This window comes from Hippoglossus hippoglossus, chromosome 1, assembly GCF_009819705.1.
Source record: "Hippoglossus hippoglossus isolate fHipHip1 chromosome 1, fHipHip1.pri, whole genome shotgun sequence".
Lineage (NCBI taxonomy): Eukaryota > Metazoa > Chordata > Actinopteri > Pleuronectiformes > Pleuronectidae > Hippoglossus > Hippoglossus hippoglossus.
In genome coordinates this window covers 15,387,477-15,407,892 of record NC_047151.1, presented here as the reverse complement: position 1 = coordinate 15,407,892, position 20,416 = coordinate 15,387,477, and the positions used below count along the sequence as shown (strand labels likewise).

General features: G+C 42.4%; 1 protein-coding gene across 2 annotated transcripts; it reads right to left on the bottom strand.

Moving 5' to 3' along the window:
• Positions 1-35: 35 nt before the first annotated feature.
• On the bottom strand, positions 36-20,416 carry kitb (KIT proto-oncogene, receptor tyrosine kinase b). 2 transcript variants are annotated; one of them, XM_034583212.1, is made up of 21 exons: positions 19,598-20,416; positions 17,544-17,819; positions 17,167-17,451; positions 13,906-14,045; positions 13,076-13,244; positions 10,731-10,920; positions 10,530-10,645; positions 9,796-9,910; positions 7,856-8,043; positions 7,236-7,342; positions 6,049-6,175; positions 5,845-5,949; positions 5,271-5,381; positions 4,553-4,691; positions 4,393-4,457; positions 4,210-4,301; positions 2,888-3,010; positions 2,370-2,481; positions 2,001-2,100; positions 1,116-1,221; positions 36-962 (listed from the first exon to the last, which is right to left on the bottom strand). In XM_034583212.1, exons 1-21 carry the CDS (start codon positions 19,650-19,652, stop codon positions 819-821), a joined length of 2,865 nt encoding a protein of 954 aa, XP_034439103.1. In that variant the 5' UTR covers positions 19,653-20,416; the 3' UTR covers positions 36-818. The 2 variants fall into 2 exon arrangements, with proteins under 2 accessions (XP_034439103.1, XP_034439096.1); XM_034583205.1 differs by having other exon boundaries at positions 4,393-4,460; positions 19,598-20,414.

Sequence of the window (20,416 nt, the reverse complement as noted above, 5' to 3'; positions counted from 1 at the left end):
AAGCATAAAAATGACAAAGGAATCGGACGCGCTCCAGTCGTTCTACCATCACAGGTACTTTATTATCACAAGTCAACCAACTGTATCAAAACTGCAAGAACCTCAAAACCAGTGTACATTAGCTCTGCTTTGGCTGCCCTCACCACAACAACTGTGTCATTACCAAATGCATCATTTAGTGTTTCAAAACAAAAACAAAAACAAAAATCTAAAGGCACATCTCTATTGTATTTACATTGCATACATGTTTGACATAAATCAAGTAAAAAGAGCACACGGTCACGTGGCCACAGTGGCTTCGCTAAAGAGACCAAACTAAAGCTATCCCTAAAATACATATACAGCAAAACACCAATTAGTTTCATATAAGTCACAGTATTCAAAGCCACAACTCTGCTGTCTGTTGTCCCCAAAGCATTTAAAGATGTGATCAAAGGCTGAATGTGAGCCAAAATGTCTCCCGCTGCTGATGTATCTGATGGTCAGTGCTCGAGTCTGCTTGATATAGACATGCACCTAAAATACCTACCACAGAGATCAATACGCCAATGGGAAGATTAGATAGAGGTCAATACTCGGAGCTCAGTGCAGCATTGTATATATACAGTGTGTGTGTGTGTGTGTGTGTGTGTGTGTGTGTGGCAGGAAGGCCAGTATTGGAGCGTTAGTATGAGTGAACATGTTAGTAGCCTACAGTGTGTTTGGCTCATGTACTTTGTGCAGTAAAAGGACAAAATGATGAGGGAGGAGGGGGTTGTGGATTTCTTAGCTTTGTGTAAGTGCATGTTAGTGTGTGTGTGTGTGTGTGCGTGCGTGTGTTAGACGTAATCCAGGAAGACGTCAGCCGTGCTCTGCAGTAAAGGCTGGGTGGGTGCTGTGGTGCTGCAGACAGAGCTCAGCCTCCGTGAGGACGCCCTCTGCTGCTCTGAACGACCCGGTGCGTTACTCAGCGTCAGGTACACCTGAAAACAAACAAACAAACAGACTAAAACCCATATTTGTGGTTTAAAGACGTTCTAATTGTCATTCTGTAATAAAGACAATATGCCAAACAATAACCTTTTATATTTTAAAGGAAATAACATGAGTAATTCTATCGTTTCTTACATACTTACGTTCTTGGTGTTTTCGGACAGTAGTAGTTCAGTCCTCTCCACCAGTTTCCTGAAGGACGGCCTCTTCAGAGGATCGTGGTTCCAACAAGACAGCATCATGTCATACCTACAGAGGAACGACGGGTTAGTTTTTGACAAAGGGATTAAAATACTGCCTAAAGAAAGACATTTAAAGCTGGTGACTATACATCTTTTCCCAAATTCATTCATTCATACATTTACTATTTTGTTTAACAACATTTTTGTCTGCTTCCTGCTCCTTTCTATTTGTAAATTGTGACACCTTTTTATGCTTTGTCAAATTAGACTAACCTCAGCCAAGGCTAAAAGCCTATCTCACCATGTTAACGTTAAAATCCTGGATTCCACTGATTTTTAAACTTAAATTTGATTGGTTCCTCCTTGGGCCAGGCCCCACCCCTCCAAAGAATTTCATAGAAACCGTTTCAGTAGTTTTTGCATAATTGTGAAAACTAACAAACAAACAAACACTTGCAGATGAAAACATAACCTCCTTGGTGAAGGTAAAACAGCAGGTGAACATTTTGAATAGCCACCACAATAAAAATGAATAAAATTCAAAAAAGTTTATTTATTCATATGCTAGTTCATAGTGTGTTCATTGTCATAATAAGAGAGAGACCGGTTATAGTTACAGCTGAATCAGTTTTTCATTTATTCAATTGGTCGATTACCAGAAAATGACCTGGCAACTATTTTGATGTTTAATTAATCATTAAAGTGATGAGCAAAAATGGAAAAAGGATTTCACTGTTTCTACTTCTTCAGTGTGGGTGTGAAGGTCGAACAAAACTACTCGGTAACACTATGGAAATGAATGATTGATCGCATGCTTGTTTATAATCCTCAAATAGGAACACTTACAACTCAACGGGAGCAATTTCAGGCCGAGTCATCCTGTGGCCCTCTTGAATCCTCCTATAAAATTCTGAGCCCACCTGCATCCCTGGGTACGGGCTATTACCTGGAACATCAAAACACAATATGATCACACTTAAAAAACTGTGTCATGGATTATAATGATGACGATACCTCGAGCTACAATGGGATTTCTAGAGCTGCAGTGTGCATCAGAATCAATATTATTGTGCATGATTCACTCCACTAAGTGATGTTGCTGAGGAGCATCATCAGAGCATCTAGTACGGCCCCCTGTCCACTGAAATGGATTATAATAATGGCTCAGACGTTATAAAACAGATGCAACAGCAAAGCTTTGACTGGAAATGTTACCCAGGGAGAAGATTTCCCAGAGCAGGATGCCATAGGACCACACATCACTCTCAAAGGTGTAGACACAGTCGAAGATGCTCTCTGGAGACATCCATTTGACCGGCAGACGAGCCTGCAGGAGGAAGAGACGTGAGGACAATGTAGAATGCCTTTTCACTTTCAAATAGTGCATGTCCATGCTCTGCAAGTGTATTTGCATATGGAGACTGTGAGCTGAGGCTGAGAAATCTGCAAAAAAGGACCTTGAGAGGATTTGGACTCAAGGTCACTACATGGATTAGTTTGATAAGTGAATTATTCTGGAACTGTGAGAATTATGTTAGAAAAAGGAAGGAAGGAAGGTTAGTGCTTTATTTTGGAATAGTGAATTACCTTGTGCGTTTGAAGTATCCATGTATATATATACACACACACATACTGTATATATGTATATATATGATGTGTATATGTAGGCAGGTAGGTAGATAGGTAGGTACGTGGAAGGAAGGAAGTTAGGTAGGTAGGTCAGAGAGACTTACATTTCCCCGCAGCACGTAGCTGGCATCAGTGGTGATGTCTCGTGCCAACCCAAAGTCACAGATCTTAGCCACCCTGCCGTGAGTCAGCAGAATGTTTCTGGCTGCCAGATCTCTGTGAATACACTACACACACACACACACACACACACACACACACACACACACACACACACACACACACACACACACACACACACACACACACACACACGCACACACAAACACAAACACAAACAAGGAGTGTTGACATTGTAACCGGTCTCTGCAGTGAATGGGTGAGTGGCACACAGCAAACACATGCAAATCAGGCGAGTAAAAACTTGTTACAAACACAAAAGCCAAACTGGCAGCACGTCACAAATTACAAAAATGCACTGACACAATATGTCTGACAATGAAAAGACAAACTAAAGCAGAGACCATGAGGCAGTTTTTACAAGAGCACTGTAAAAACTGTTTGTATGAGAGAAGATACAGTTTATGTTAATACTCATCTGGAAGAACATTACACACATGTATGTTCTGATATTAACTCAGTTTTATTTATAGCTTAAAGAAAGTGCTGCTGCTGAGGCTCAGGCTCAGCGCTCGGAATTAAAACTGTTTGTACCCGGGGGCACTTGTTTCATCAGGGTGTCAACAATAGATTTCATTTTGTGATTTGATTTTAGAATGACAACTTTATATGTGCCATATTTAGAGGCACAGATGAAAATGTGCCTCTTGACTTACTCTGGCATTTTTTATTTAGTTATTTATATGCACTGTCCCTACAAAATTAATGAAATCAAATAAAAATAAAAAGTCATATCCAGTAAGCATTGTATTTACATTGTTATATACAGGAGTGGAAGTATTTATGTCAAGTGTTAAATAGAAAGCACAGGCCACAAGGTGCCTACCACGTTAATGAATGTAAAAAATATATTAAAGAAGAATAGTCGGGCCTTCAAGTTTTACCATTTCACGGTCATTATAGTCTAGACATGAACAGATAAATAGGCTGATTTAATAAGAGAAGTAAAGTGCAGTGTGGGAAAACATTCCAAGGCAGAGAAAAAGACAAGCTGGTTTTAATTTAAAAGTAAAAGAAAGAGTTTATACTGTGAGGAAGCTGCTTCCATCTGTTTGCAGTGGTATCTACACAATCTGCTTATCATAAATGCAGCTCCACAGTGTTTAGTTCTGACTGTATGAACATTACTAAAGCGGACAATCTACAGTGTGTTGGCCCTGAGCCATAATAATGTGCTTTATAAACCAGCAGCAGCATCTTCTGTAACGGCTCTATGAATATTAAAACAAGTCTATAAAACACTTACATTCTTGGAAGTGATGTACTCCATCCCTTTGGCCACCTGGTAGGAGAAGCTGAGGAGATCTTCAGCGTCCAGAGACAGCTCCTCTACATCATCTAGGAAAAAAAACATTTGCGATGCCATCTTTAGTAAATGAAACCAGGGTTTCAAAAATGACAGGAAATAGAGAATCAGAGGTTTTTCTACCTGACTGTGAGGACCGTTCTTTCTCAGAGGGACGCATTGGCATGTATCCTGTACCGGCCACCTTGCTGCTACACAATCACACACGTGTAAGTGCCGTTTATAGACATCAGTTGTTATAGCAATTACTATCAGGAATACACACACACACACACATACACACCTTGTAGACTCAGTTCGGTTTAAGACGTTGCGATAGTAACCATCACCAACTTGGGAATTGAGGAAGGACTCTCGCTTTCGGCGCAGGAAGTTGAGGAGGTCGCCATAGCAACAGTACTCCGTGATCACCAAAATTGGGCCTGGCAGCAATAAAAAAAAAAAAGAAGAAAGAAATGAAATCTCGATCAGGGATTTTAAAACTACATGACAGCGTTTAACAATGACAGAGAAACACAAAGCTGCAATAATTAGACAAGAGAAGAAAAAGACACACGTGTGATGTCAGGAGGCTGATCTCTGTGTTAAACATGTTGAACAAATGTGTGTCAGTATCTTGTTTTTAGTTTAGTTTTTATTTAACGCTTCAGAACATCCTCACGGAAAACATCTCAAGTGTTCAGCGTTTCTCACTAACAACAAACCCGTGCATGTTTGCGTGCCATCCAATCTAAATGCTGCACTATAATCGATGCTAAGGGCCAGACGGGTGGATAATATCGATTGACTGGATGCTAAATTTGTGACCAGTCAAAGTGCATCATGTCCTCATATCTGAGCTGCTCCATACTCACTGTCCACTATCTGATTTTTAATAAAAGACAAGTGAGGTAATAGAGTCAGAGCGCAGATACACCATTAACAGGTTCCACACCCCTAAAGAAACCCCAACACCAAAACCCCCTCACGTGTGAGTTTCTCTGGTGAGTGAACTAACTAACCTCCGACAGTGCAGGCTCCCAGCAGGTTGACGATGTTCACGTGGTTTCCAAGGTAACTCAGGACCTTCAGCTCTGACATCAGCGCCTCCTTCTCCGTGGAGTGAGCATTGGCTGAGATGAGATCATCACGACATTTATACACCCAACACAGCAATTTAAAAACACTCTATTAAACACCCTTGTTACGATACATTACTGTGTATGACATTATCAGAGTGTTAGCTCTGATGCATCAGGGTGTATTCCACATTTTAATAGTGTGGCTGGTCAAGGTGGAGTTTTATTTATAGTGAGATTTGACGCTTCGCTCGCACAGAATAATGGAAGTGAACGGGAGGTGAAGGTTCGCCACAGCTACATTCGATTATGTGTGACCGTGCCCTAGATCGCATTTCTGACCACACCTATCAGTGAAAGCCTGAAGCTTTCACCCATAGAGGGCAGCAAATCACAGCTTTCTTTTAGCTGGATGTTAAGTTACTCTTTAAGTGCAGTACTTGAGTAAATCTCATTAGTTACTCTTCCCACAACGTACTACTATGTTGTTACAACACACACACAGGGACAGACTTACGTTTGAGCATCTTAACAGCGACAGTTGTAACAGTATCTGCAGAGCAGAGTCCGTACGCTGTGGCCCTCACCACCTTTCCAAAGGCCCCAGAGCCCAGGGTTTTACCTTCAGGAGCAGACAAACACAAACAATAATGAGACGTCTGCACATGTGTCTTCTCACAATGAAAACATATACTGTTCATGACTAAGCAACCTGTCATACCAAAGCGCAACTTCTGTCGAGGAAACTCCCATTTGGAGTCGTACGGCAGCTGCGTCGGGTCAATATATATGTAATTGTTGCCATGGATACTCTCGATGACCTTCCACTGGATTTGAAACTTTGGTTTCTGTGGAAGTTTAGAGAGAGAGAGAGAGAGAGAGAGAGAGAGAGGGGGGGGGGGGGCAGGGATTTATGCAGAGAAAATGATTTAGACCAGTTTCCTGACATTGTTGCCTTCACCAAGGACGTCAGCATTTGTTTGTAAACAAGATTACTCAAAAACTACTGGATTGATTTCCACTGGTGGAAAGATGGGATGAGGGTCAGGGAAGAACTCATTCAATTTTGGTGCTGCACGGATCAGGGGGCGGATCCAGGAAAGTTATTTCACTTTCTTTAACATTGTGAGATTTGTGTGGTTTGTCAGGTATGATTTGGGGAACTGCTTGTTGGGCTGATTTAAATAAAAATCTGGATCTAGTGAATTAAAATGTGGTTTCATAAGGGGACTATTGGGCCTTGGCACAGGTATGAGATATTCTCCATGTGACTGCATGATCATTGGGCTCTCATCTTTGGTTTTTCTCATCGCCCTTCTATCCATTTTTCAGATTACTCACTGCACTATAAGTCTTTCCCCTGACGATCCCACTGTGGATACATATACTAGTTCTCGAGGGCTCTGATTCATCTAAATGTAATTGGAGCAGCATGCCGTGGGGGGGGGGGGGCATTAATGGCTCGAGGCGTGATCATGATGTCAAAAAGGCCTTTAACTGCATGTCTGCTCGCTAAATGGATGATTGATTCATTTGAGTTTCATGAGGACACATTCATGTTGATTAAAACGGACGATCTGCAGAACATCATTTCCACATGTGGCACAAGAACTAGTCTGATCTCCTCTAACTTTAACATACGACAAACAACATGGAGGCCCGTGTCATCAGCGAATGACAAAAAGCTGTTGCAGCTATTTATTTTTCTACGACGCAAACTGCATATCAATGCTGCTAGATGTTGGAGATTTAATATGGATGTCTATAAACTTTTATGGATTTGAATGGGATTAATGGCAACAGATGTATTTGATGTATACGATTTATTACCCCTGTTTCCCCAAGATTAAAATAATTCATAACGGTAATGATATGTGCTGCATGTGTGTGATTTATTTCCTCTATTACCTGCATGTACTTATAAAGGAGCACCAGCAGAATGAGGCTGAGAAAGATGCCAGTCGTCACCATGCCGGTGAGAAGAGGAGTGAAGAGTTTATGGGGGACGATGCGTTCTGAGGAAAAACACACCAACCAGAGAACCCACGATCAGAAATCACACCCAGCTTTAAGAATAAACAACATTTTACTGGTCATTACCCATACACACGCACGCACGCACGCACGCACACACACACACACACACACACACACACACACAGACACACAGACACATGATCACATCCTTTACCCCCTGCTTTAAGACAGACAGCTGCGGCAGTGGTGTTTGTTTGCGTGAGAAGGATTAGCAAGGCTACATCATATAATCCCAGCCTGCATAGTCAGCATACACTAATCTTATTCAATCTGCACCCAGTATCCACACACCTGGCCCCAGCAGACACAGGGTCAAGGGGTTCGCGTGGCTGCGTGTCATTGAGTTTGTTTACTATGTGTGTACCGATGCAACAGTCTCTGTGGCGTCGTACAAATGAGATTAATATCTGCATACAGGCAGCAGAGCCTCTACTCTGTTCTCTACTGTGTGTGTGTGTGTGTGAGTGAGAGTTATAGATTCAGCATCGTACCACTGATGGAGAACAGCGTGTAGGCCTCCTCCCCCTCCGCACTCGCCACACACTCCAGGGTGTGGTAATGTGCGTGCTCCTTGCTAACGTTCAGTCGGCTCTCGACCTCGCTCCTACCAAACGAGGACTCTGTCACCATGGCAACATCCGGAGTCTCCGATTGGGTGGCATTCGGCAGGTGTGAGCACCTGTTGAAAGGTTATAAAGTTGGTGGAGGTCACTGTTTTATACAATTTCCTTTTTAGAATATAGGACAAGATGGTGAATATCCCTTGTATACGTTTGAAGGCTTCCAGTATATGTTAGCATGTGTTAGCTGCCACCAGCGGATGTACATGGACGTAACTTCAGTTGTTCACCTTAGCGTCATCAAGTGTTTTGGCCTTGTAATCAACAATACAGGCCGAATTGGAGGGAACGCAGATGCTAAAGGTAAATCTGACTGGCTACTGGCTTGTATGGCAGCACTATGAAAGCCATGTGGCCCGCTCAGTAAATCAGACATCAACACCTCTTTGCCTTTTTAAACTAAACACTGTCCCATTTTAAAACATCGTACAAGATGGAGAATATCCCACACTAATTAATGCTAATTAATCCAGTTGAGTTAGTGGACGTTAGCGTCATCAGCTGTTTCTGTCTTTCAATCCTCTTCTAAGGCCGGCCCACCACAGTCTTTACTTGTTCACAGTATAAGCATTTTCACACCACTTTCCAATAATGTTTTTCTTGTATTCATCACTCATACTAATGAATTTCTGCTGTTTTTTTCCCTCTTTTTTTCTCACTTTTGTCACTTTCGTTTTCCAATAATATCAAAATTACTTTATTTCCCAAATTCTTACATTATCTTATCTGACCAACCAAGTCCCTGGATGCTGTTCTTTAAAAAAAATCGATCTTTTATTTCCGGGCTGCATTTTAACTGTCTATGTTCATGGTCTAAAGAACACAGCATACGTGCATTTAGGGTGTGTCCAAATCCACTTTTGTTAGTTTAACAGTTGAAACAATTGTTGCTGCTCCAGGTGCCGACTCAGAAGTCATTAGTCATGGATCCCTTTTGCCTGTCAGGTGAGCTTGCACCTCGGCAGATTGGTATTATAATGATGGATTTACCAAGTAGCGAGATTGATTTCTTCTTTGCAGAGGAAACAGTTTCAGTGCACACACCTATGCAGGTGCATATTGTAAAACTGTGAAATTCTGCACCACTGACTTTAGAACAGGGTTTTGTTTTTACAAAGCACAAAATGAATTTCCACTGTGATGAGAATGCAATGTGCCAGCAATGCACCTGACACACCTCATTTTAACACTAACACGACCCCATGGTTTCTCTTTATCTCTTTATTGAAATTGTATCAGACAATATCTTAGATTATTAAAACCAAAGACCCTCATTAAAATGTACAGAAGGCGAGAGCAGCCATCGTCGCAATAATAGCATTTTATCAGTTATCTTGAGATTAAGGGTTAATTATCTCAGAATAACCATGTTGTTTTTTTCTCGTGTTTACAGGATAATTACCTGGGGGGAAAATAAAATGTTTCTTGAAAGAAAAGAAAGTCCCTTGTTGTTTTCCTTGACTATATTAGTGATAAATCAATCAATTATCTCAGACGAGATTCACAAATGACTGCGGCGCAACAGACAATACACAGTTAGGTTTGTTTGTCTGATTGCAAATGAGACTAATGAGACTGATCAGGATTGCTAATCATTTGTAAACGACAACATGATTGGAAAACATGAGGACAGTCTCCAGCTGGTAGAACAACAAAACAAAGCATTAAAGACATCATTAGGTTTACTTCCAGCTCATCAGAGTAGCTGTGTGTCATCGTCTTTACGACCTTATTTTTAATGTAAACAATTTGATCATGTAAACAAAGCATTTTTATAAAAGTATTGTAATATGTTTTTTTCTTTAGTATACCTGGTGTGGGGCAGCTCACAGAAATACCAGGTGATTTTCGGCACTGGATAACCTGCAGCTATGCAGCGCACCTGTCCATCAACAGGCCCCTCCTGAGCAATGATAACAGGCTTACCTTGCAGAGACAACACAGAGACACAGGTGTATAACACATAGTACATGCCATACAATAGATACTGGTAAGATATTTATATTTCAGTCAGGAACACTTTGTCATGTTTTATTTATTGCACAAATGGGAATACTGTTATGCTTGGCGTGGATGGCTCTATTCTTTGGATGTTCCCTGGATTAGCCAAGCAGCATGCTAAGATAAAACAGGGAACACGTGCAAAACACCCCTCAGTGGACGAAGCAGGCAAGATACATGGTTGGACTCATGCTAAAAGCTGGAGGCTGGGGTGGTGGAGGCAAGTTTAGCTGAGCAGGGATCAGTGAGGAGGAGGTCGTATTTAAACGGACTGCTTGTTGAGAGAACGGGCTGTGATTGGTGAGTGACCAGAGATGTGGTGATCTGTAGCTGACAGCTTATGACAGCTGAGCACATGACTACTTGTCCTGCATGAACTAACGCGATGCTTCATTTGTGCTACTGTTTATCCAAACCACCTGGAGAACAAATGAGCTGTCACGTAACCCATCAGTGGATTTGTGACCTGTTTTTAGACACTTTCACAACTTTTTAAAAATTGTGCTCTAATTAAACACAAGGGTCTAGTGTGAGAGTGACTTACTGCTGACGTATACGTGGAATGAATGGTCGACAGATGCATCCTCGTGACTGGCTGAGAACTTATAGATCCCGCCCTCCGAGCCGAGGACCCTCACCAGTCTCAGCTCGCTGATGTATCTGATGAGACAATCGTACATTTCAGAATCAGTTCCTCAGGTGTATTTACGGGGGATCCCTTTGGCGCTCTGTAAACTTCCTCTACCTGTATTTGCGGTGGTGGATGGTGATGACGTGCTCCGTGGTGTTGAGGAGCCGCTTGCCGTTGTAAGACCAGGACAGAGAGCTGGGTGAAGGGTAGGCGTCTAATTCTACTCTGAGGCTCAGGCTCTCCCCCTCTTTGACATCTGCCTGGACCGGACCTGGACTTCCTTTCATGGTGATGAACCCCTGATCTGGAGAACAGAAATATGCATCAAGGAAAAGGATTTTATAACTCCAATAAGTAAATAAATATATCCAATTTCTTGCAGGAGAGGCTTAATCTTCTTGTTTATCTCAATGCTCTATTTTCTTTTTAGTTAGTGATTACCTACATTCCCCCACAATCAGAGCAACAAAATGATATATAAACAACTGTGAAAAATATGTGGAGAGAAGCTAGAAACGATTAAAAGCCTGTAAATAACTAAATCTGACAGATGTTTTCATCTGTGTTTCTCTGTCTTTTATTAAGCAGGGTTACACAAAAACAAATCTTAAAGGGGACATAGCATGCCCATTTTACCACAAGTTGATATGGTTCCTTGGGGTCTTAATGAAATGTCTGTAACATACTTTGGTCAAAATACCACAAGGATCATATAAAACAGCACCCTTTTTACCCTGTATAAAACAGCCCTCCACAGAGTGACCTGTTTTGAGTGCCTGTTCCTTTAAATGCTAATGAGCCAGCTCCCCCCTCCCCCCTCTCCCCCCATGATTTTAAACGATATAAATTACATATTTTATATGATATAAATTATCAAATATGCATCCCATACTTTGTATTCCCCTTCTGTTGTCCTGGAGTTTAAATTTTCCCAATCACATAATTAAATGTCCCCCTCTGCCCATCCACTACAAGCACACAAGCAGACAGACAGAGAGAGAAAGAGAGGGGTGGGGGGGGGGCTATGAAGACCATCATTTACCCCCGAACCCCGACATTCAACGGGTACAACAAGACGGGGATGAGGTGGGGGATGGGCCAAGACCATGTAGGGAGACTTCCAGTACCTTGTTACGACACAAAACCCAGGAAGCTCAATCGAGTCGCTCAAGCATGACGTTTCTGACTTAGAGGAACCATAACAAAACGCGCGAGTGTTTTTTTCCCCGAGTTTTTGGGTTGGTAGACATGCCAGATACCCACATTAACCTGTAGAAGCACTCAAGATAACTGATAAAATGCTATTATTGCGACGATGGCTGCTCTCGCCTTCTGTACATTTTAATGAGGGTCTTTGGTTTTAATAATCTAAGATATTGTGTGATACAATTTCAATAAAGAGATAAAGAGAAACCATGGGGTCGTGTTAGTGTTAAAATGAGGTGTGTCAGGTGCATTGCTGGCACATTGCATTCTCATCACAGTGGAAATTCATTTTGTGCTTTGTAAAAACAAAGTGGAATTTGCATGCTATGTCCCCTTTAAGGTAAGTTGTTGGCATGATTTGGTATGAGCCAGAAAATAACCCATTACATTTTAGATCCGAATCAGGGGGCGGATCCAGGAATTACTTTTAGTTTCAACACATTAACTGTTGATTCCTAATTTATCATTGTGGACACAGTGGAAACATGGTGGAGCACGATATCAAACAAATGACACCAATAGCAACAGAGGAACACACAGTGAAGGAGTGTATTGAGCAAGTACATGATGGGAGGGTTCCCGACACAAGCTGACTCATGCAGGATCTCCGTTTCAACTGTCAACTTGTTTTGCCTTCATTTAAAGTGTGAGGGCAAGATAAATTCATCCAGGATTAAAAAAAACAATTCTCAAACCGCAGCTGAAGAATCTGATTAGCTGCATGAGAATTCAAATTAACATTTCAGCCTGAATTAATCAAAGCCACATTTTAAGAAAAGGTCATGTCAAGTTGAAAGTTGAATTTTCATTTTTTAATGTATCATCAACTTTCAATGTGAGTGAACAGATTTTGCACCCCTGGACCCCTCCGACACAGGAGCAGGGCCCCAGACTCAAAGGTGTGTTTGTTTTGTCGTCATTTTAAGTATCTTTGTAGTTGTTTTGTGTCTCTTTGTGGTAGTTTTAATTGTTTTTGTGGATGTCTCATTAGTAGGGATTGTGAGGCTCTGGCCCATTGACTCCGTAGCCCCTAAGGTTTCCATTAGGTCCATTAAGTCCATTCAGTAAACCATCCATGTATCTGGTGATATATCATCTATATAAAAAATGGGTTCATGTTTGACATATACCCACTCTGGTGTGGTAAAAGGCTGAGAAGATTGTGAGGGTGTTTATCTCGGTGAGTGAAAGGTTTGTGTTAGGGAATCTAAACTAGACAAACTTTAAGGTTAATGCGCTTTCCTTATACTCACCACGGATGTCCAGCTGCAGCTTTACATCACTGGAGCCTCTCTCATTGTGGGCGTAGCAGCGGTAGGTGCCTGAGTCTGATTGGTCGACGCCTGTGATTAAGAGCGTCGTGCCGCGTTGATAACCACGGGAGCCGGACAGGATGTGCGAGGCCTGAGATTCATTAGGATGCTGCAGGACATCAGGGATAAAGGTGAGCGGTGCAACAGGTAACATCACACAGATCCAGTGCTTTGAATGCATCATGCTTAAGTATTAATTTTACTACTTCAAAAAAATCGAGGGCAGGAGCCAGAATTTCAGATATACTGAGGTCATTTAAAGAACTTAAATCAAAATGTTGTTTCAAAACTGCTCAGGTCAGACTTGTTATAGTAGTAGATTTTTTTTAATCTAATTTTATTAAGCTTTTGCCTTAGAAAACATTATCACAAAATAACCTCAGTCATCTCTGTGATAGCTAAAGCCAGAGTCTGTACTGGGTCGGGTACCTGCTGGTAGAACTAGGCCATAACCCAGTTGATGTGAGTTAGTGTGTATGTAGCACAAGTTTTTAATCACAGGTGAGGAGTCAGGTCATGGATCATATGTTAACTCTGGGCAGATCCGGATTTGACTTGGAGTTAATTGCGGGTAAAGGGTTGGGTCTGGTGTGGACCTTTGAGGGTGCAGGCAGATGCGGATTTGATATGGACTCTGGCTACAGCCCTAAAAATACATCTCACTTCAGCCTAAAGTATAAAAGCTATATAAAAGGTAGAGTCCGCCACCCAGTCATGGACACAGAGGACAACCAGTCTTTTTTGAGAATCAATCCCTACATCGATCTCACCGCTGATGAAGGGAAGTTCCACTTGAGGCTGAACTCTGGGTTGACGTTGGTGGAGCTACAGGTCAGAGCAAACTGCTCTCCCTTCCTCAAGATGACGATGTCTTTCTGGGACAGCGTGATCACCGGAGGCACCAACGGAACTGGATCGAGAAATGGAAAAGTGACATTGTCACAACTGGTCCAGTTGGGGACCTCATCCAAACCAGCACACTCATAAAAACCATCCACCATCTTGCTCTTACTATATTTATTTCCAGGACATTAAATAACGGGGTCACGTGGGTCATGACCTTTGCACTTCTCGAAGAAAGTTATTCATGAGACCAAAACTATTTTATTGTGGTGTATAGTATTCCTATAATCATTGTACATCACTTTGGATTAAAGAGCATGGTAAATATTTAATCAAAATGCTGCTGAAACTAAATAGGATGACTTCATACTAAAATAAAAACATTAAAAATGTATATTTGATGTTACTTCTGTGTCTTTAATGGCAGAAAATGTTTAATTAGTGCACAAACACCCACTATTGCAGATGTATACTCACATGACTGTACACACAAGTACAGTGCCTATGCCGACACTTGCACACACAGAAGTTCCATGTTGAATCTGCAATGTTTGATAAAGGCTGCGCTAATTCTATTTACCCCAAACGCGGCCTTCATGCACCGTTACAAAGCTTTGTTCAGTATGGCCACTCTAATCCCTCCGCTCCTCCCTCCCTCACGTCTCTGTTCTTGCTCTCCCTCTCCATCATTCGAAAGGACACCTCGCCACGACTCCCCCCAGCTCGTCTCTGTTCTGTCCTCTTCTCACCGCAGACCAGACTGAAAGTGCTGATGCAGTGCAGAGGACAAACAGCAACATGATCACCTTTCCACTGACGTCCAACGGAACTGATTTTATGTTTACGTTTCATTTTAATAAACTTCATATGAAAAAAATAAAGAGCTAAACGCCTTTTGGTAAAACATATCTAGATTTGTAGTTCTGCCAGTGGCTTTAGAGGTGATAAATGGGCCTGGATTGAAATATCTACTTAATAAAGGAGCTTAAAACATTGTACAAACATTCATGGGGCCCAGAGGATGAATAATCCCAACTTTATTGACGCATGATTCTCTTTCCTTCAAACCTCCAGTCGACAACCCTCTCAAAAACCACGTATCTTAGATTTGAACTAAAAAACAAAGGTTTTTATTTTCTCTTCTTATGATCCTCAGCTGAATATCTACAATCTGTAAACATTGATTGTCGCCCTCTACAATTATCGCAGCCAATATTCTTCAGCTCTTTCATAATCGTTGGAATCAATACTTTTTTTTAAATCTAACCGCTGTTAAAGTAAATCAATTTTAAATATTGGCTTCACCGGCCCTAATGCAACTGCACCTTTCTGTTGTCACCTCTACCAGATGCTGAATTTGTAATAAACATCAGGGAGAGGGATTTGAACACTAAGCTAAAGTAAGCAGCAGATCTGAGTGTTGTGTAAACAACTGTGGAAGAGAAGAAGGAAGAGTCCATGGGCAGAACTAGTAAAAGTTTAAATATACAGCCTGTGATTAGCTGTTGTAATGAAGAAAAAACACTGGGTAGAGATCATAGAACATTATATATTGAGATAGAGTTTTTAAAAGGCGTGCTTCGAGTTCACAATAACACTGGCGATGAACAAAGTGGGACAGTACACTTTCCACAGCACAACCACAGAAACACCCAGACACCACAGCGGGTGTCCATAAACTTCATGTAGCCATTTGCGTTAAAGTTTGAGTTACTGTAAATCTTAACACCAGGATTTTTACATGTATCGGTTTCATATATCGGTCACTTTATATCTCTTTATCTCCTCCATAACTTAACAACCCCTGAGGATACAGAGCAGTCGACCCCTATAGTAAACATTGTACGAATCCTTAAGATCTGTCCCTCTGTGAACACTTCACTGCAGCTTGTCCTCTTTGGTTGGATCATCGCTGTTTCTTGCTTAACCCACAGGCTGACTTTTGTTTACAAAGTGGATTGAACTTTTAGAAAAAGTCATTCAGGAAACTGAGTTGAACAGAAATTGAATCAGCTCCAGCTCTAATTTGTTTTCACTGCCAATTAGCAGATGTTGGCATAAAACCGAGGGTGGAGTGTGTAGGATGTAGTGGCATCTAGCCGTGAGCTCGCAAACTACCAAGTGAATACCCCTCGTAGCATGTTGGAGAAAAAAAACCTTTCCAGGGCCAGTGTTTGGTTTGTCCACTCTGGGCTACTGTAGAAACATGGCAGTGTAACATGGCAGACTCGGGGGTTAGGGACCCACTCTCTATATACATGGCTTATTCTAATGCACTGAAAACACAAACACAACTATTCTTAGTCTCAGATGATTATACACAATGTTCCATTTCTAATAATTACCCCCCCCCCCCCCCCCCCCCCCCCCCCACGCACACACACACAGCCCACCAACTGCTTATGTTTTTCAAGCAATGGCAGGACCATGAGCAATATTGTGTCTGGATTGTTCTGGAGTTTGCCTTTCACATAAGAAGAACGCAGCAGGAGATTGTCCGGGTCAGACGCGTTTTACCACAACAGAAAAATGTCCGTACCATTCAGATCTATGTGTTTTCCAAGTTGACATAATTGATGTGTATGCCACCTCTTCTCCATCCTGAGATAGTCGTATTGTTTTTGTTTTTTTCAGTTTTGCGTCCATGGTGAGAAAGAAACGTCACCAAAACGCCCACGTGCTTACTGTGAATTCTCCTGCTCTATTCTCACATGGGCTCACTCGCACATTCTCTGAACATTTTACTTGGGGGCTGGCACATACAGCCCCTCTGGAAATTTTCAGGAAAATGCCTGGTATTCAGTGCGTGTCTGAAAGCAGCTTCAGGTCCCAAAAACTTTAGAAAAGGCAATTGCTTTGACTCTACTTCTCACTGAATAACTTCCCGGAGCGATGAGCTACTTTTAGGCTAAAAATCAACCATGTGATTTAACACTGACCTTTCAGTAACGTCTAATTATATAACTTTCTGCAAAGATGACTGAAGCCCTTCCTTTGCTTAATTTCTCTCAGCATCTGCACATAAAGCTTTCAATCTATCTTTCTTCTACTTACTTTAGCTCAATCATCGCCCATGTGAGAAATCTAGTACAGCTATGCCACATGGGGAACCACTTAAACATGTATGAAATTCAGCAACATGAAATATAGTCGTGAAAACAAAAAAATATCCATCATATCTTCCTTACCAAGTCGTACATCCACAGTGTATTGGGTAGATGTCACTTTGAGTCCATGCAGCTGTCCCACACAAACGTAACAGCCCTCATATTCCTTTCTCACGTTGCTGATGATGACACCTCGCTGGAGGTTGCTGTGGAAACTCATATCAAGGGGCAGAGGTCGTCCATCGCAGGTCTCCAACGCCAGGAGTGTGACCTCAGGGTCGGTCACAAGACAGGGGATGGTGCAGTCCTCACCTGCACGCACCAGGATGACGTTCACCATGGTGCGCTGGAAGGCATTCTGGGTATCTGAGGCGAAGAAGGAGAGACGGGACTGTGGATTAATCAATGATATTTGAACGAGCACTCACAGGCCTCTTCCTCCATCGTCAACAACCGACCTTTCACGTAAACGTAGATGGAGCTGTGTTCCAGTGTGCTGTTGTTGACACACACATAACGGCCCATGTGGAAGCCCTGCACCGATGGCACCTTGACATAAGCTACTCCGCCATCTTCCACCTCGCCCTCCAGCCTGCGGGACCTCTCCCACTGCCACCTCAAGCTGGATGGGGCGCCAGGCGTTGTGGTGTTGTCGTGGCAACGCAGCTCCAGCTTCCCCCTCTTGGGAACCACTATGTGAGGCCCGCTGGGGGAGATGACTGGCTCGCACCACACTGGAACAGAGGGCAAGACAGTATGGTTGATGTATGGTGGTCCTGGATGCTGCTTCAGCGTTCAGTTTGGATAAAGATGAACAGATTCATGTAGATTTATTATTGACTGTTCATCACTTGAAAAAGCAAAAACAGAACAGGTGAGTAGTGGAGGAAATATCAGAAAATAATGAAAAAAATGCTAATTACAATTTCCAAAAGCTCAAGACGATTTAACGAAATTGCTTTTTTTTATGACCGTCGGTGTAAGAGACGTTAGGAACAGCAGCAAATCCTCCGAACAGAGAAGCTGTTACAAAACAGGGTTTGATATTTCTGATTGAAAATGACTTAAATGATAAATGAACAGACGGAATTGATTGGAAGTTGAAGATTTCGTGCTGTTGATCAATTGATTTTAAGCTCGATCGACTCAATTGACTAATCCCATAATTTCTACAGTGTGTACAATAGAGAATAATGTGACGGTTAAATAGGATGGTTTGATTTGCACAGAGCCCCTTAAGACAGGGTGCTATCTAACCACCACAGCTCAATTACATGATCAATACTTATGAGCTGTCCATCCGCTGAGTAATCACACAATACTCAAGGCCCCTAAATCCATTTGCTTAAGATGAGTAAACTAAACTAACATTTTGATCTCAGTTCAACCCCAACAAGCCAAACCCCCCTCTAAGGTTTCCTTTCTTTTTTTGTTGCAGTTTTCCACATGATAGGCCCCATTGCAAGATCGGGATTTTCATGTGACTGTTGTGCCTTCAGGCCTGGCAGGGGCTGGGAAAGCAGCAGGGCGAAAGGCATGTGGAGGCAAATAGGCTCCCCCTCTATACTAATACCTGTGGGTTTGCAGGCTGTAATGTTTTAGAGCTGATATCTGCGGGCAATACCGGGATTTGTCTCAGTGGGAAAAAAGGTTTTAACACAGAACCTGAGGCTGTTACATGACTAAACAAATAGTTTTCATGGCAGTTGCCCGAGCTGGTAGATGTCAGACTGCTGCAGGGTGTTTGTGTTTGTGTTTAAAGATGTGGCTCTTCTTTCGTTCTGTCTTCTTTTTCCGGCTGCTGAGCTCAGGCCACACAACCTTATCCTCTTATTTTGGTGGGATAAATAATGCATTAATTACACACACACTTACACACACGCACACGCACTTACACACACACACACACACACACACACACACACACACACACACACACACACACACACACACACACACACACACACACACACCTGTTGCCTGCCTGCCTGCTGACGCGACCTGAAGGCATCTCCTCCTCCGGCACCTCGACACAGTTGTTATGCAAATGACTCCTGATATGATCAGTAAACTTGAGGTGGCAGATTGCGCCGTTAAACCACAAAAAAACGTAAACCCCAACCACGTTAAACAAACAACACTGTATTTATGAGCTGCAGTAAACTGAAACAGTTGAATTAGTGGACTTCAAATAGTGTCAGTGATAAAACATAATGTAGTGATTTCTGTATCCTGGTTTAAAGACAGACTCCAGAGACAAATGTGGTGGAAAGACTAAATTTCCTTATCATAACAGTAGATAAGCGCATCAAGAATAATTTATTCACAAACTCTCTACTAAAGGCATATCATACTTCCATGTCCCTGTCGTAATAGCAGTAAAATATAATTATTTGTGAGTTAAAGAGATCAAATAATGTCATTAACTTGAAGGCAGACATACCATGAGCGACGAAATCAACATTTTGGCATCATCACATTGATTTCTGTAATTTTGGAGCGGTTTTCTTACCTTTTAGTGGCAGCAAAAGAAGATGTGAGGCAAACACAACCCAGTGGCACCTCATGATTGGGTGGTTTATGAAGCCTTTCACTCTCTTCCACGCGCCTCAACTGCAACAACAACCATCCTGTGCTCTTACAATAAAGAAAAAGAAACAAACGGAAGACACGCCAGATCCCATCCACTGCAATAACATGAGTCCCAAGTCCCGCCTGCGTAAAGCGCGCACTAACACAATGATCAGGCTGAGCGCGTCTCCAGACACCCCCTCCGCACCTCCCTGGTGGATTTCACTGGAGCTTAAAGACACAGCAGCAGCGCCTCCTCTCTCCCTCATGGCCCTGCCTGCAAGGATCCCTGCTGCTGCCACTCCTTGCTGCCCCGCATTGGCTGGAGACTGGCCAAGGTGATGAGGCGGATATTACCAGGAAAGAAAACACAACGCACGGCTCCCTCGCGCCAAGCCACCTTCAACGCCTTTTACGCAGCCATTACGCACAACAAGATAGAAAGGAGGTGTGAAGAGCTGATCCGATATGAACAACAACAAACAAATAGGACACGATTTGATGTTTTCACCTGCTGTAAGATCAATGTAAATATGCTACAGCCCACACACACTATGATAAAGCAGTCAACAGCCTCTTGTCGCATCTCCTGGGCTGCTGCTGCTGCGGCTGTTGTGATGATGATGGTGATGATGATGATGGCAGCTCGCACTTGGCAGGAGTTTCCCTGATGCAGAGGCTCCTTCACTCTGTGATGCACTTCATGGTCTCATGTTTCCAAACCAACTCTCTAATCAGCATCATCTCAGTGGTCTCACTT

Coding starts and splice junctions, on each gene's coding strand:
- kitb (XM_034583205.1), bottom strand. CDS start 19,652: ATGAGGTGCCACTGGGTTGTGTTTGCCTCACATCTTCTTTTGCTGCCA. Junction 14,046..17,166: donor CACTGTGGATGTACGACTTG/GTAAGGAAGATA, acceptor TTCTCGATCCAG/TTCCGTTGGTGCCTCCGGTG. Junction 1,222..2,000: donor GAAATTGCTCCCGTTGAGTT/GTAAGTGTTCCT, acceptor GTTCCTCTGTAG/GTATGACATGATGCTGTCTT.